Source organism: Mustelus asterias, chromosome 8, assembly GCF_964213995.1.
Source record: "Mustelus asterias chromosome 8, sMusAst1.hap1.1, whole genome shotgun sequence".
NCBI classification, from domain to species: Eukaryota; Metazoa; Chordata; class Chondrichthyes; order Carcharhiniformes; family Triakidae; genus Mustelus; species Mustelus asterias.
The window spans coordinates 126757837-126774662 of record NC_135808.1 but is presented as its reverse complement, the minus strand read 5'-3'; the positions used below and the strand labels follow the sequence as shown (position 1 = coordinate 126774662).

The 16826-nt window shown below is 50.3% G+C and overlaps 1 protein-coding gene across 1 annotated transcript in view; it reads right to left on the bottom strand.

Annotated features, from left to right (window-relative positions):
• Window positions 1-2662: 2662 nt before the first annotated feature.
• Window positions 2663-16826, bottom strand: part of LOC144497538 (outer dense fiber protein 2-like) — a 71745-nt gene continuing 57581 nt past the window's right edge. The window contains exons 17-18 of the mRNA XM_078218939.1: window positions 14057-14182; window positions 2663-3380 (exon numbers count right to left, since the gene is read on the bottom strand). Coding sequence (XP_078075065.1) covers window positions 3210-3380; window positions 14057-14182 — 297 coding nt within the window. The 3' untranslated portion in view covers window positions 2663-3209. The remainder of the gene's footprint in view (window positions 3381-14056; window positions 14183-16826) is intronic.

Genomic DNA, 16826 nt, shown 5'->3' with positions numbered 1-16826 from the left:
CTCCAAGGAGAAAAAACCTAGCTTCCTCAACCTATCCTCATAAGGCTTGCCACCTAATCCAGGCAACATCCTTGTAAATCTCCTCTGCATCCTTTCTATGGCTTCCACATCCTTTCTGTAATGAGGTGGCCAGAACTGGGCACAGTACTCCAGGTGGGGTCTGACCAGGGTCCTATACAGCTGCAGCATTATCTCCCGATTTCTAAACTCAATTCCTCTATTGATGAAGGCCAGTATTCCATACGCCTTCTTAACCACAGCCTCTACCTGCGACGCTGCTTTGAGCATCCTATGAACCCGGACCCCAAGATCCCTCTGTTCTTCCACACTGCCAAGCGTCTTACCCTTAATATTATATTCTTGTGGGATATCGGACAGGAATACACTGGAACAGTCCGCTCTAGAGGCAACATACTCAGGCATAGAGGTTTCATTTGAACAGGTTTATAAAGGAACTATGTCAAAACCCAAACTGCAGATGACCCAAGGCCAGCACAAAGTCAGGCAATGTTACAGAGCTAGAATCAGGTATCCTTAGTGATAACGTGAATGCGAAGTCGGAGACTCACCTCGGGCTCAAACGTGGCACCAAGGTTGTAAACGGACGGGCTTAATCTCAGAAGGTAGGGGCCAGTAGTTAGGGAATGGAAGGGGAGCCGAATACAACGGCTTGGGTCTTCCCAATATTCAGCTGCAAGAAATTCCTGCTGATGGAATGCTGGATGTTGGATGAGCAGTAGGATACTTTAGCAACAGTGGAGGAAGTGGTGAGGGAGAGCTGGCATCGTCAGTGTAAATTTGAACAATCATGTTCTGCCTTTGGCTGATGTCACATGGGAAATAGGAGGGAGCAAGGATAGATCATTCAAGGACAGCAGAGGTGATATCTATTACAGGAGGAGGAAGAGAAGCCATTGCACGCAATTGACGGCAATTAGATAAGTAAAAGTGGAACCAGGTAGAGAGCAGTCCCACCCAGCTGGATAACAGGTTTTGGAGGATGATGCTATCAACATGTCAAAAGATGCAGACAGTTCAAAGAAAAGGGTAATCTTTGTCAGTCACATAGAATGTCATTTGTGACTTACTTTACAGAGAAAGAATAAGATGCAGAGTATAGTGTTACAGTTACAGATAGGGTGAAGAGAAAGATCAGCTTAATATACGATTGGTCCAAAGGTCTTATGGCAGCAGGGAAGAAGCTGGTTTTGAGTCGGTTGGTACATGGTCCCACGGAAGAAGGTGGAAGAGAGAATGTCCAGGGTGCGTGGGGTCCTTGATTATGCTGGCTGCTTCTCTAAGGCAGTGGGAAGTGTAGACGGAGTCAATGGATGGGAGGCTGGTTTATGTGATGGACTGGGCTACGTTCACACTCATAGAAGGGATAGAATGGTAGTTATTTCCTTATTTATTTTCGCAGTGGCTTTTTGAGTGTGTGTCAGTTGACTAAATGAGGAAACATATGTTACAAAGAAAGAATGTCAAAAACACAAATTGCAGATACAAAAATAGCACTTTGAAAAAAACAGGATTAACAATTTTGTTGTAACAAAAATAAAATTAATCATTTACAAACCAGCACAATTTCACAGCATTGTTAAAAAATGAAATAGAATCATAGAATCCCTACAGTGTAGAAGGAGGCCATTCAGCCCATCGAGTCTGCACCGAGCACAATCCCACCCAGGCCTATTCCCGTAACCCCACATATTTACCCTGCTAATCCCCCTGACATTAGGGGCAGTTTAGCATGGCTAAATCAGCGTAACATGCACATCTTTGGACTGTGGGAGGAAACCAGAGCACCCAGAGGAAACCCACGCAGACATGGGGTTAGCAATGTTGCCTCACAGTTCCAGAGACTTGGGTTCGATTCCCGGCATTGGTCACTGTCTGTGTGTAGTTTGCACTTCAGTAAGGCCTTTGACGAGGTCCCTCGTGGCAGACTGGTGCAGAAAGTGAAGTCGCATGGGATCAGAGGTGAGCTGGCAAGGTGGATACAAAACTGGCTCGGTCAAAGAAGACAGAGGGTAGCAGTGGAAGGGTGCGTTTCTGAATGGAGGCCTGTGACAAGTGGTGTTCCTCCGGGATCAGTGCTGGGACCTTTGCTGTTTGTAATATATATTATATATATACACACACATGATTTGGAGGAAAATGTAACTGGTTTAATTAGTAAGTCTGCGGATGACACAAAGGTTGGTGGATTTGCGGATAGCAATGAGGATTATCAGAGGATACAGCAGGATATAGATCGGTTGGGAACTTGGGCGGAGAGGTGGAAGATGGAGTTTAATCCGGACAAATGTGAGGTAATGCATTTTGGAAGGTCCAATACAGATAGGAAATATACAGTAAATGGCAGAACCCTTAAGAGTATTGATAGGCAAAGGGATCTGGGTGTACAGGTACACAGGTCATTGAAAGTGGCAATGCAGGTGGAGAAGATAGTCAAGAAGGCATACGGCATGCTTGCCTTCATCGGCCAGGGCATTGAGTTTAAAAATTGGCAAGTCATGTTGCAGCTTTATAGAACCTTAGTTAGGGCGCATTTGGAATATAGTGTTCAATTCTGGTCGCCACACTACCAGAAGGATGTGGAGACTTTGGAGAGGGTACAGAAAAAAATTTACCAGGATGGTGCCTGGATAGTGAGTCTTGACAAATATATGAATAGGATGGGAATAGAGGGATATGGTCCCCGGAAGGATAGGGGGTTTTAGTTAAGACGGGCAGCATGTTTGGTGCAGGCTTGGAGGACTGAAGGGTCTGTTCCTGTGCTGTAATTTTCTTTGTTCTTTGCTCTCCCTGTGTCTGCTCTAGTTTCCTCCCGCAGTTATGTAAGTGGGGTTAGCTGGGTAAATATGTAGGGTTACGGGGATAGAGCCTAGGTGGGATTGTTGTCGGTACAGACTCGATGAGCTGAATGGCCTCCTTCTGCACTGTAGGGTTTCTATGATGCTATGCAAAATTCAAGCATATTCATTTGTAAGCATTGAGATCAGTAGTATTACATCTGTATTGTGTAGCATTTGCTCATAATCTCTGGTAATTTGATCTTGCTCAAAAATTTTACATGATCTTTACTGAAATTTCTTAAATCTAACTAAAAAAAAACACGTTTTCCACAATTAACTATAAAAAGTACATCGAATATTGAGCGTGCGGCCCCTGCCATACTCCAAGAAATCCTCTGGAGATTAAGTTACTCATCTCAGAGATGGCTCAGTCTGATATTCTGTCAAGGTGCTGTCCCCAAACATAATTGCATAGGACATCTTGAGAAACTCGATGTAATTCTGGATACTCTGATTATCATTTTCCGATTCCTCGAGACGGAGCTTCAACTCCTGGAGTTGTGTTTTATGACTCATCTCAGCCTGAAAAAGCAAGATTAATTCAGTGAACTTCAACAGAATATCTTCATTAAGGTTAAGAATGAGTGGCTTAATGTAAATTTCTCTACTTCCAATCAATACAAGAGTCAGTATTTCAGCTGCCGTGCTAATTTAAGCATTGAATTTTCCAGTGTAGCACTGGAATCACAGAGTTGATACAACGCAGACGGAGGCCATTTGGCCCATCGTGTCTGCACCAGCTCTCCAAATGAGCATCATGAGTTAGTGCCATTCCGCTCTCTTTTTCCCGTACCCCCCGCACCTAAGGTGACTACTTGAATAGAAACAAAGTAAAGTCGTCATAGTCCCAGATGACCAAAGGCTGTGACTGGTGGTGATTTAATCTGAGGGTCATCACACCTCAGTGGTGGGGCAAGAACAGGCGGCACGGTGGCACAGTGGTTAGCACTGCTGTCTCGCAATGCCAGGGACCCGGGTTCGATTCCCGGCTTGAGTCCCTCTGTGTGTGGCGTCTACACATTCTCTCCGTGTCTGCGTGGCTTTCCTCCGGGTGCTACGGTTTCCTCTCTCAGTCCAAAGACGGGTTAGGTGGATTGGCCATGCTAAAATTGTCCCTTAGAGTCAAAGGGACGAGCTCGGGTAAATGTTTGGAGTTATGGGGTTAGGGCCTGGGTGGGAAAGTGATCGGTGCAGACTCGATGGGCCGAATGCCTTCCTTCTGCACTGTAGGGATTCTATGATTGAGAAGGCGGGGCCTTCATGAATAACCTCAGCCGGAATGGGAATTGAACCCACACTGTTGGTGCCACTCTGCATCACAAACCAGCTGTCCAGCTAACTGAGCTAAACCGAACCCTCTTGAACCCACGCAGACGGGGAGAATGTGCAGACTGTGCACAGACAGGTGACCCAAGCCAGGAATCGAACCCGGATGCTGTGAGGCAGCAGTGCTAACCACTGTGCCACCGTGCCGCCCCATTTTGTTGGTAGAAGGATTTAATCAAATGCAGTGAAGGTGCAGAATTCAATGGTTCCAAAGCAGTTAGGAATTTCAAAGCCATTTTGTATTTCTCCTTTTCACATCTTTGGAAAGGAAGTAAAAGATGATGATGGGAAATCTAGTGGAATCTTATAATCCAGCAAAAAAATAATCAGAAAACAATAATGAGTGCTATAGCTCAAAGGAAATCTAAATGATCATCTCACACTAGCTTGCACAATGTCATCAAGGTTAATCCATATGTAATATTTATTTAGTGTCTGATCCATAATCAAACAAGCTTAGAACAACACCAGCGTTCAGCTTCATTTTTCTGTAAATAATAGATTTAACAGCAAGACTAGAACAAGGTTTTCACCCCGTGACTGACCCTGCCATTATACCAGCTTCTCACTTGTTCATCACTCAGTGTCACTGAGTTTAGTCCAATTTGAGATGAATGCACAAGTTTCTTGGGAGCCCCAAAGGAAATTTGGAAATGAAATTCATCTTAAACAAAGCACACAACAATCTGTTTTTTCCCCTCAGCAGTTCAGACTTGGGCATTGAAATTATTCAAAGGGTTCTCACTGAATAATGGAGGCATTGTGGGTCAACCCGCAGCACATGGACTGCAACGATTCGCTCACCTGATGAGGGGGCAACGCTCCAAAAGCTCGTGCTATCAAATAAACCTGTTGGACTTTAACCTGGTGTTGTGAGACTTCTTACTGTGAGATTCAAGAAGGCAGCTCACCTCCACCTTCTCAAGGGCAACCAGGGATGGACAATAAATGCTGGTCTGGCCAACGACACAGATTCTCCCTCTGAAAGTTTAAGTTTATTTATTAGTGTCACAAGTAGGCTATGAAGTTACTGTGAAAATCCCCTAGTCCCCACACTCCGGCGCCTGTTCGGGTACACTGAGGGCGAATTTAGCATGGCCAATGCACCTAACCAGTACGTCTTTCGGACTGTGGGAGGAAACCGGAGCACCCGGAGGAAACCCACGCAGACACAGGGAGAATGTGCAAACTCCACACAGACAGTGACCCAAGCTGGGAATCGAACCCAGGTGAGGTAGCAGTGCTAACCACTGTGCCACCGTGTCGCCCAGAACCTCAACAGGACGTCAGCGCTGGTAGGGCATCAAAACATTTTCTACTTTTATCCCTCCTCGATATTTCTATTTAGACACTAACGTGGATGTTGAGGGGGCCTGGGGAGCATATTCTGCATGATAGAAGGGTGGTTTCTGGGAGTGGATTATCTTTTATTACTTTGGACGCTGAAGGGGTGGGGGAGGGGGGGGGGGGGGGGGGGGGGAGGAGGTTGGCAGAGGTAATGTTTTTGCCCCGGTTTATTAGTGTTAACTAAGAGAGAGATATTTTGGTCACAAACTGGGAAAACTCAAGCTCTTCTTTGACTAGTGCAATACTTTTAAAAACATTTACCTAACCAGGCTGTTGAAATCTCATCTCTGGCAATGCAGGAACTGAAACTTCGAGTCTAGATTACCTACTCAGGTGCTGGATAAGAGGCTTGTACCCACAGCCACCCCGACCTCAGAGCAAAAATGCTCGTACCCAAGACAAATCTGTTTACAGCAAGGGGGATGAAATGAAAATGGTCGAGAGCTTCAAGCTTCTAGGTGTCCAGATCACCAAAAACCTATCCTGGTCTCTCCACGCCAACATTATAATTAAGAAAGCCCACCAATTTCTCAGGACGCTAAGGAAATTTGGCATGTTCGCTATGACTATCACCAATTTCTACAGGTACACCATAGAAAGCATTCTTTCTGGTTGTATCACAGCTTGGTATGGCTTCTGCTCTGCCCAAAACTGCAACAAACTACAAAGGGTCGTGAATGAAGACCAGTCCGTCACACAAAGCAGCCTCCCTTCCATTGATTTTTAATGGACCTACCTTGCATTAAGTTGATCTTTCTCTACATCCTAGCTATGACTGTAACACTACAATCTGCACTCTCTCGTTTCCTTCTCTATGAACAGTATGTTTTGTCTGTATAGTGCGCAAGAAACAATACTTTTCACTATATGCTAATACACGTGACAATAATAAATCAAATCAAGTCAAAAGTATACCGTTCATCGAGTACATTGGGGAGAAGGAAAGGAGAGTGTGCACTGCTGCCTCAGAAAAGCAGCCAACAGAATCAAGGATCCCACGCATCCCGGACATACTCTATTCCACCTTCTTCCATTGGGAAAAAGATCCAAAAGTCTGAGGTCACATAACAACTGACTTAAGAACATCTTCTTTCCTGCTGCCATCAGACTTTTGAATGGACCTACCTGATATTAAGCTAATCTTTCTCTACACCTTAGCTATGTCTATAACACTATATTGTGCACACTCTCCTTTCCTTCTCCCCAATGTATCTATGAACGGAATGCTTTTGATTTGATTTATTGTCATATGTATTAACATACAGTGAAAAGTATTGTTTCTTGCACGCTATACAGACAAAACATACCGTTCATAGAGAAGGAAATGAGAATGCAGATTGTAGTGTTACAGTCATAGCTAGGGTGTAGAGAAAGGTCAACTTAATGCAAGGTAAGTCCATTCAAAAGTCTGATGGCAGCAGGGAAGGAGCTGTTCTTGAGTGGGTTGGTACGTGACCTCAGACTTTTGTATCTTTTCCCGACGGAAGAAGGTGGGAGAATGTCCGGGGTGCGTGGGGTCCTTAATTATGCTGACTGTAGACAGAGTCAATGGATGGGAGGCTGGTTTGCGTGAAACATTGGGCTACATTAACGACCTTTTGTAGTTTCTTGGGAGAAGAGGAGCCATACCATACCATGGTCTGTATAGCATACAAAGAACAACACTTTTCACTGTATCACAATACATGTGTCATTAATAAATCGAATCAAACTGATATGTATTGGGCATATTCACGAGACTTCAAAAACTCCAAGGGGGCACAGATGGTGGCTCTAATCTGGAGGCTAGCCACCACATGGTGAATCTGTGCCTTTTTTAATTACCTAGCGTGTTTCCAACAGATGTACGATCATGATAAAGAATATTAAAATACCTTTCCTCGGGATATTTCCTCATTTGCAATTAGTACTTCATTAAAAGAATATTAATCTTTACTTGTTTTGAGTCAGACCTAATAAACCGAGAGGCACTGGTTTCAAAGTTAGGCACATAGGCCATAAAAACAGGTTCTGACAAAATACTTGAATTGTGTTTTTAGCTCCTTGCATTAAAAGCACAAGTTATTCTGTTTCCAGTCAAATATTGGCAGGACATGAAATTGCATTGCATATTCTCCACAGACACTGCCTGATCTGCTGAGTATTTCCAAGGTTTCTGTTTTCATCTCAACACTGGCCCAATGAGCTGATCCAATTTCCCTGCATCATGCACATCTCACACACTGCAGGACACTGATGCACCAATGCATGTCTCATACAGTACATTGATTTGATTTATTATTGTCACATGTATTAACATACAGTGAAAGTATTGTTTCTGGCGTGCTATACAGACAAAGCATTCCATTCATAGAGAAGGAAAGGAGAGGGTGCAGAACGTAGTGTTACAGTCATAGCTAGGGTACAGAGAAAGATCAACTTAATGCAAGGTCGGCCCATTCAAAAGTCTGACAGCAGCAGGGAAGAAGCTGTTCTTGAGTCGATTGGTATGTGACCCCAGACCTTTGTATCTTTTTCCCGATGGAAGAAGGTGGAAGAGAGAATGTCTGGGGTGCGTGGGGTCCTTAATTTTGCTGGCTGCTTTGCCGAGGCAGTGGGAAGTGTAGACAGAGTCAATGGATGGGAGGCTGGTTTGTGTGATGGATTGGGCTACATTCACGACCTTTTGTAGTTCCTTGCGGTCTTGGGCAGAGCAGGAGCCATACCAAGCTGTGATACACCCAGAAAGAATGCTTTCTATGGTGCGAGTGAAATCGGCTGCCATCAGTGGTGGTGGAGGCGAACTCAATAGGGTCTTTTAAGAGACTCCTGGATGAGTACATGGAGCTTAATAGGATGGAGGGTTATAGGTAGGTCTAGAAGGTAGGGATGTGTTCGGCACAACTTGTGGGCCGAAGGGCCTGTTTGTGCTGTAGTTTTTCTATGTTTCTATCTGTAAAAGTTAGTAAGAGTCGTAGCTGACATGCCAAATTTCCTTCGTCTTCTGAGAAAATAGAGGTGTTGGTGGGCTTTCTTAACCATAGTGTCGGCATGGGGGGACCAGGACAGGTTGTTGGTGATCTGGACACCTAAAAACATGAAGCTCTCGACCCTTTCTACTTCATCCCCGTTGATGTAGACAGGGACATGTTCTCCTTTACGCTTCCTGAAGTCGATGACAATCTCCTTTGTTTTGTTGACATTGAGGGAGAGATTATTGTTGCTGCACCAGTTCACTAGATTCTCTATCTCATTCCTGTACTCTGTCTCGTCATTGTTTGATATTCGACCCACTACAGTGGTGTCGTCAGCAAACGTGAAGATCGAATTGGAGGGGAATTTGGCTGCAGAGTCACAGGTGTATAAGGTGTATAGTAGGGGGCTGAGAACACAGCTTTGTGGGGCACCGGTGTTGAGGAGGATTGTGGAGGAGGTGTTGTTGCCCATCATTACTGATTGTGGTCTGTGAGTTAGGAAATTCAGGATCCAGTCGCAGAGGGAGGAGCCAAGCCCCAGGTCACAGAGTTTGGAGATGAGTTTTGTAGGAATAATGGCGTTGAAGGCTGAGCTGTAGTCAATAAATAGGAGTCTGACAGAGGTGTCTTTGTTATCTAGGTGTTTCAGGGTTGAGTGCAGGGCCAGGGAAATGGCGTGTTCTGTGGGCCTACCTATTTGTAAATTGCCTGCATTTCGCGACAGTGACTGCATTTCATAGGCACGTCATTGGCTAGTGCTTTGGGCAATTCGAAGGCATTATACAAGTCTTTATTTCTTTATTTCCTCCTCCTTTTGGCACCAGCAGTGGAGAATGCGAGCAAATCACAGAGTTTGCTATCTTGGATGGCTCAGTATGCTTAGGCAGGGAACAGTCGAGAGGAGGAAAGAAAACATGGGGGGGAAAGGTGAGTTGAGTTTATCCTGTTTCAAATCACAAGCGGAACATCTTCCCCCAGTCACGCTCCCTCACTTGGGGTATAGATTTTTGTACAGCCATAGAATCCCTACAGTGCAGAAGGAGACCATTCAGACCACTGAGTTTGCACCAACTCTCCGTAAAAACATCCCATCCAGGCATACTACCCCTCCACCCTAACCCCATAGTCCCACACATCTCCCGAGCCAATCAACCTAACCCGCACATCTTTGGACTGTGGGAGGAAACCGGAGCACCCGGAGGAAACCCACGCAGGCACAGGGAGAACGTGCAAACTCCACACAGTCAGTGACCCAAGCCGGGAATTGAACTTGGGTCCCTGGCGCCCCGAGGCAGCAGCGCTAACCGCCCTGAGGTGGCAGCACTAACGGGCACAAGGTGGCAATGCTAGCCACCCCAAGGCAGCAGCAATAACCGCCACAAGGTGGCAGTATTAACCACCCTGAGGCAGCAGAGTTAACTACCACATGGTGGCAGTGCGAACCGCCCCAAGGCAGCAGCACAAACCGCCACAAGGTGGCAGTGTTAACCGCCCCGAGGCAGCACTGCTAACTGCCACAAGGTGGCAGTGTTAACCGCCCCGCGACAGCAGCACTAACCGCCCCGAGGCAGCAGCACTATCTGCCACAAGGTGGCAGTGTTAACCACCCCAAGGCAGCAGCGCTAGCCGCCACAAGGTGGCAGTGTTAACCGCCCTGAGGCAGCAGCAATAACCGCCACAAGGTGGCAGTGTTAACCGCCCCAAGGCAGCAGTGCTAACTGCCACAAGGTGGCAGTGTTAACCGCCCCGAGGCAGCAGTGCTAACTGCCACAAGGTGGCAGTGTTAACCGCCCCGAGGCAGCAGCGCTAGCCACCACAAGGTGGCAGTGTTTACCACCCCGAGGCAGCAGCACGAACCGCCCCGAGGCAGCAGCACTAACTGCCACAAGGTGGCAGTGTTAACCACCTGAGGCAGCAGCACTAACCGCCACAAGGTGGCAGTGTTAACTGCCCCGAACAGCAGCACTAACCGCCACAAGGTGGCAGTGTTAACCGCCCCGAGGCAGCAGCACTATCTGCCACAAGGTGGCAGTGTTAACCACCCCAAGGCAGCAGCGCTAGCCGCCACAAGCTGGCAGTGTTAACCGTCCCGAGGCAGCAGCGCTAGCCGCCACAAGGTGGCAGTGTTAACCGCCCCGAGGCAGCAGCACTAACTGCCACAAGGTGGCAGTGTTAACCACCTGAGGCAGCAGCACTAACCGCCACAAGGTGGCAGTGTTAACTGCCCCGAACAGCAGCACTAACCGCCACAAGGTGGCAGTGTTAACCGCCCCGAGGCAGCAGCACTAACTGCCACAAGGTGGCACTGTTAACCACCCGAGGCAGCAGCACTAACCGCCCCGAGGCAGCAGCACTAACCGCCACGAGGCAGCAGCACTAACCGCCCCGAGGCAGCAGCACTAACCGCCCCGAGGCAGCAGCACTCACCGCCCCGAGGCAGCAGCACTCACCGCCCCGAGGCAGCAGCACTCACCGCCCCGAGGCAGCAGCACTCACCGCCCCGAGGCAGCAGCACTCACCGCCCCGAGGCAGCAGCACTCACCGCCCCGAGGCAGCAGCACTCACCGCCCCGAGGCAGCAGCACTCACCGCCCCGAGGCAGCAGCACTCACCGCCCCGAGGCAGCAGCACTCACCGCCCCGAGGCAGCAGCACTCACCGCCCCGAGGCAGCAGCACTCACCGCCCCGAGGCAGCAGCACTCACCGCCCCGAGGCAGCAGCACTCACCGCCCCGAGGCAGCAGCACTCACCGCCCCGAGGCAGCAGCACTCACCGCCCCGAGGCAGCAGCACTCACCGCCCCGAGGCAGCAGCACTCACCGCCCCGAGGCAGCAGCACTCACCGCCACAAGGTGGCAGTGTTAACCGCCCCGAGGCAGCACTGCTAACTGCCACAAGGTGGCAGTGTTAACCGCCCCGCGACAGCAGCACTAACCGCCCCGAGGCAGCAGCACTATCTGCCACAAGGTGGCAGTGTTAACCACCCCAAGGCAGCAGCGCTAGCCGCCACAAGGTGGCAGTGTTAACCGCCCTGAGGCAGCAGCAATAACCGCCACAAGGTGGCAGTGTTAACCGCCCCAAGGCAGCAGTGCTAACTGCCACAAGGTGGCAGTGTTAACCGCCCCGAGGCAGCAGTGCTAACTGCCACAAGGTGGCAGTGTTAACCGCCCCGAGGCAGCAGCGCTAGCCACCACAAGGTGGCAGTGTTTACCACCCCGAGGCAGCAGCACGAACCGCCCCGAGGCAGCAGCACTAACTGCCACAAGGTGGCAGTGTTAACCACCTGAGGCAGCAGCACTAACCGCCACAAGGTGGCAGTGTTAACTGCCCCGAACAGCAGCACTAACCGCCACAAGGTGGCAGTGTTAACCGCCCCGAGGCAGCAGCACTATCTGCCACAAGGTGGCAGTGTTAACCACCCCAAGGCAGCAGCGCTAGCCGCCACAAGCTGGCAGTGTTAACCGTCCCGAGGCAGCAGCGCTAGCCGCCACAAGGTGGCAGTGTTAACCGCCCCGAGGCAGCAGCACTAACTGCCACAAGGTGGCAGTGTTAACCACCTGAGGCAGCAGCACTAACCGCCACAAGGTGGCAGTGTTAACTGCCCCGAACAGCAGCACTAACCGCCACAAGGTGGCAGTGTTAACCGCCCCGAGGCAGCAGCACTAACTGCCACAAGGTGGCACTGTTAACCACCCGAGGCAGCAGCACTAACCGCCCCGAGGCAGCAGCACTAACCGCCACGAGGCAGCAGCACTAACCGCCCCGAGGCAGCAGCACTAACCGCCCCGAGGCAGCAGCACTCACCGCCCCGAGGCAGCAGCACTCACCGCCCCGAGGCAGCAGCACTCACCGCCCCGAGGCAGCAGCACTCACCGCCCCGAGGCAGCAGCACTCACCGCCCCGAGGCAGCAGCACTCACCGCCCCGAGGCAGCAGCACTCACCGCCCCGAGGCAGCAGCACTCACCGCCCCGAGGCAGCAGCACTCACCGCCCCGAGGCAGCAGCACTCACCGCCCCGAGGCAGCAGCACTCACCGCCCCGAGGCAGCAGCACTCACCGCCCCGAGGCAGCAGCACTCACCGCCCCGAGGCAGCAGCACTCACCGCCCCGAGGCAGCAGCACTCACCGCCCCGAGGCAGCAGCACTCACCGCCCCGAGGCAGCAGCACTCACCGCCCCGAGGCAGCAGCACTCACCGCCCCGAGGCAGCAGCACTCACCGCCCCGAGGCAGCAGCACTCACCGCCCCGAGGCAGCAGCACTCACCGCCCCGAGGCAGCAGCACTCACCGCCCCGAGGCAGCAGCACTCACCGCCCCGAGGCAGCAGCACTCACCGCCCCGAGGCAGCAGCACTCACCGCCCCGAGGCAGCAGCACTCACCGCCCCGAGGCAGCAGCACTCACCGCCCCGAGGCAGCAGCACTCACCGCCCCGAGGCAGCAGCACTCACCGCCCCGAGGCAGCAGCACTCACCGCCCCGAGGCAGCAGCACTCACCGCCCCGAGGCAGCAGCACTCACCGCCCCGAGGCAGCAGCACTCACCGCCCCGAGGCAGCAGCACTCACCGCCCCGAGGCAGCAGCACTCACCGCCCCGAGGCAGCAGCACTCACCGCCCCGAGGCAGCAGCACTCACCGCCCCGAGGCAGCAGCACTCACCGCCCCGAGGCAGCAGCACTCACCGCCCCGAGGCAGCAGCACTCACCGCCCCGAGGCAGCAGCACTCACCGCCCCGAGGCAGCAGCACTCACCGCCCCGAGGCAGCAGCACTCACCGCCCCGAGGCAGCAGCACTCACCGCCCCGAGGCAGCAGCACTCACCGCCCCGAGGCAGCAGCACTCACCGCCCCGAGGCAGCAGCACTCACCGCCCCGAGGCAGCAGCACTAACTGCCCCGAGGCAGCAGCACTAACCGCCCCGAGGCAGCAGCACTAACCGCCCCGAGGCAGCAGCACTAACCGCCCCGAGGCAGCAGCACTAACCGCCACAAGGTGGCAGTGTTACCCACCTGAGGCAGCAGCACTAACCGCCACAAGGTGGCAGTGTTAACCGCCCCGAGGCAGCAGTGCTAACTGCCTCAAGGTGGCAGTGTTAACCGCCCCGAGGCAGCAGCGCTAGCCACCACAAGGCAGCAGCACTAACTGCCACAAGGTGGCAGCGTTAACCGCCCGAGGCAGCAGCACTAACCGCCGCAAGGTGGCAGGGCTAACCGCCCTGAGGCAGCAGCGCTAACTGCCACAAGGTGGCAGTGTTAACCGCCCCGAGGCAGTGGTGCTAACTGCCACAAGGTGGCAGTGTTAACCACCTGAGGCAGCAGCACTAACTGCCACAAGGTGGCAGTGTTAACCACCCTGTGCAGTAGCACTAACCACCCTGAGGTGGCAGTGTTAACCACCCTGAGGTGGCAGCGCTAACCACAAGGTGGCAGTGTTAACCACTTTGCCGCCCTTTCTCTTTCACTTTGGTTTTGTACGATTTTATCTCAAGTCGCTTCTGCTTCCAAATTGTCTTTAATTTGCTTTGTGACTCAAACAGAAAGATCCATTCTGCCCTCCCACAGACAGACCAGAAAACTCACACTATTCGCGTTCCACTGTAGCTGTTTCAATTCTTTCTTCTTTCTGTTTAATTCAGATTCAAGGTTATGGATCTTGCTCTGGAGTTCATGTTCCTGAGCTCCCTCTTGACCTTTCACCTCACTGACCTGTGAATGCAATGGGAACAGGTTGAAAGAATGACAACACGCAATGGGATAAACACTGGCCGTGTGTCTCTGGAATGACAGTCACATGAATGGAGGCATGACCTGGATGTGGGGGAGGTTCAATGGAATTAATATTATCCAAACGTGAATTATTTGCCTTGCTGATCATAGAATCCCTACAGTGCAGAAGGAGGCCATTCAGCCCATTGAATCTATACTGACAACAATCCCACTCAGGCCCTATCCCCTTAACCCCATGCATTTACCTTGCTAGTCCCCCCTGACATTTAAGGGGCAATTTTAACATGGCCAATCCAGCTAACCCGCAGATCTTTGGACTGTGGGAAGACACCGGAGCACCCGGAGGAAACTCATGCAGACACAGAGTGAACATGCAAACTCCACACAGACAGTGACCCAAGCCGGGAATTGAACCCGGGTCCCTGGCGCTGTGAGACAGCAGCGCTAACCAGTGTGCCGCCAAAAATCCATCAGGTTTTTGCAGACACATCTGTGAAACGTTGCCTCATTGTACAGAATGTTAGTCCCATCTGCTTAGCTTGGTTTACCAAGTTTTAGGAACCTCTATTAAAATTCCCTGTGAGCTTCAAGTGGAAATGGTCCTCCCATATCTCAAATCATAGAATCCCTACAGTGCAGGTGGCCATTTGGCCCATCCAGTCTGCACTGACAGCGCATCTTACCAGTCCCTATCCCCATAATCCCACAGACTTTCCCCTCCAATTCTCCCTGACCTACACATCTGGGGACACGAAGGGGCAAGTTGGCATGGCCAATCTATCTAACCTGCCAATCTTTAGACTGTAGGAGGAAACTGGAGCACCCGGAGGAAACCCACACAGACACGGGGAGAATGTGCAGACTCCACATCGACATTCATCCTCCAATCTGACAATTAGCTCTGTGTTTCATTTATTTATTTATAAACAGGCTTAGCCCAGCTCTCAGGATGTGCCAGCCTCAGCTGGTACCACCTCTGCCAGTGCTGCTGCAGCAGGGTTCAAAGCTGCCAGGCTCCAGGAGTCAAACTCAGACCACAGAAAACTATTCCCGCTGGTGAGAGAGTGCAAAACCAACGGGTGCAATCCTAAAATTAGAGTTCCTCATTTAGGATTGAGCACAAAAAAATAGTAGCAGGACTAGGCCACTTGGCCCCTCAAACCTGCTCAATAAGATCACGGTTGACCTGATTGTGGTCTCATCTCTACGTTCCTCTCTGTCCCCTCGAACCCTTCACCCTCTTGCTGCTCAACCTCTGGCAAACAGCCCCTCCTGTTTGGACTGCATTCTCTGATTGAGAAGAACCTTGACGGGATAAACAAGCGATTAATCTGAAGGCATATCGAGAAGAAACCCAGTGACAGGGACACAATAGCAGATCGCTTCAACACTTGTGTACAGTCCATTGTTCTGGACCACAACCCGATTGAAATAACATCTGCTGGAAATGTTGCTTCTGCCAGGATCTTCCGCTCAGACAAAAACACGGCTCACTCTACAAACCTGTGAAAAACCAAGTCTGCGATTACATTCAGCGTGGAAGCAAATGTGCCAGGTTCTAAATGCATCAAATGAGACACCTCCAACCGTATTACATACAAATTAGTCAAAGTAGGACATGTGGCCTCTCGAGTCGGCTCCGCCAGTTAATAAGATCATGGCTGATCTGTGTTTTGAATTGCACATTTTCACCAACACTCGATAACCATTCATTCCCCTGCCTGACAAAAATCAATCCACCCCCACCCCCCCCCCCCCCCCAGCTAAAAACATTCAGTGACCCCCGCCTCCATCGCCTCCTGAGGCAGAGAGTTCCAAAGTCGCACAACCCTCAGAGAAAAACATCCTCTTAATCTTTGTCCTAAGAGGGTGACCCTTAATTTTAAAACAATGCCCCCTAGTTCTCGACTCGCCCACAAGAGGAAACATCCTTTCCACATCCACTTTGTCACGAACATTTAGGATATTATAGCCTTCAATCGAGTCACCCATCACTCTCCAAAACTCCAGTGGAAACAAGCCTCGCACTAAGTTGATCTTTCTCTACACCCCAGCTATGACTGTAACACTACATTCTGCACTCTCTCCTTTCCTTCTCAATGAACGGTATGCTTTGTCTGTATAGTGTGCATGAAACAATACTTTTCACTGTAAATACATGTGACAATAATAAATCAAATCAAATCAAATCAGTTTGTCCAACCTTTCCTCATAAGACAACTCATTCATTCCAAGTATCAATCTAGTAAACCTCCTCTGAGCTGCCTCCAATGCACTTGCATCCTTTCTTAAACAAGGAGACCACAGTTTCACACACAGTATTGGAAATATGGTCTCACTAATGCCCTGTATAACTGAAGCATAACATCCTTATTTTTACGTTCAATTCCTCTTGCAATAGAGGATAGCATTCTTAATTATTAACTGTATCTGCATTGTAACTTTTTGTGAGTCATTCACAATAAAACTGGATCCCTCTGCGCCTCAGAAAACTGGATCCCTCTGCACCTCAGAAAACTAGATCCCTCTGCACCTCAGAAAACTAGATCCCTCTGCACCTCAGAATTCTGCAGTTTTTCTTCATTTAACTAATGTTCTGTTTTTTTATTCTTCCTGCCAAAGT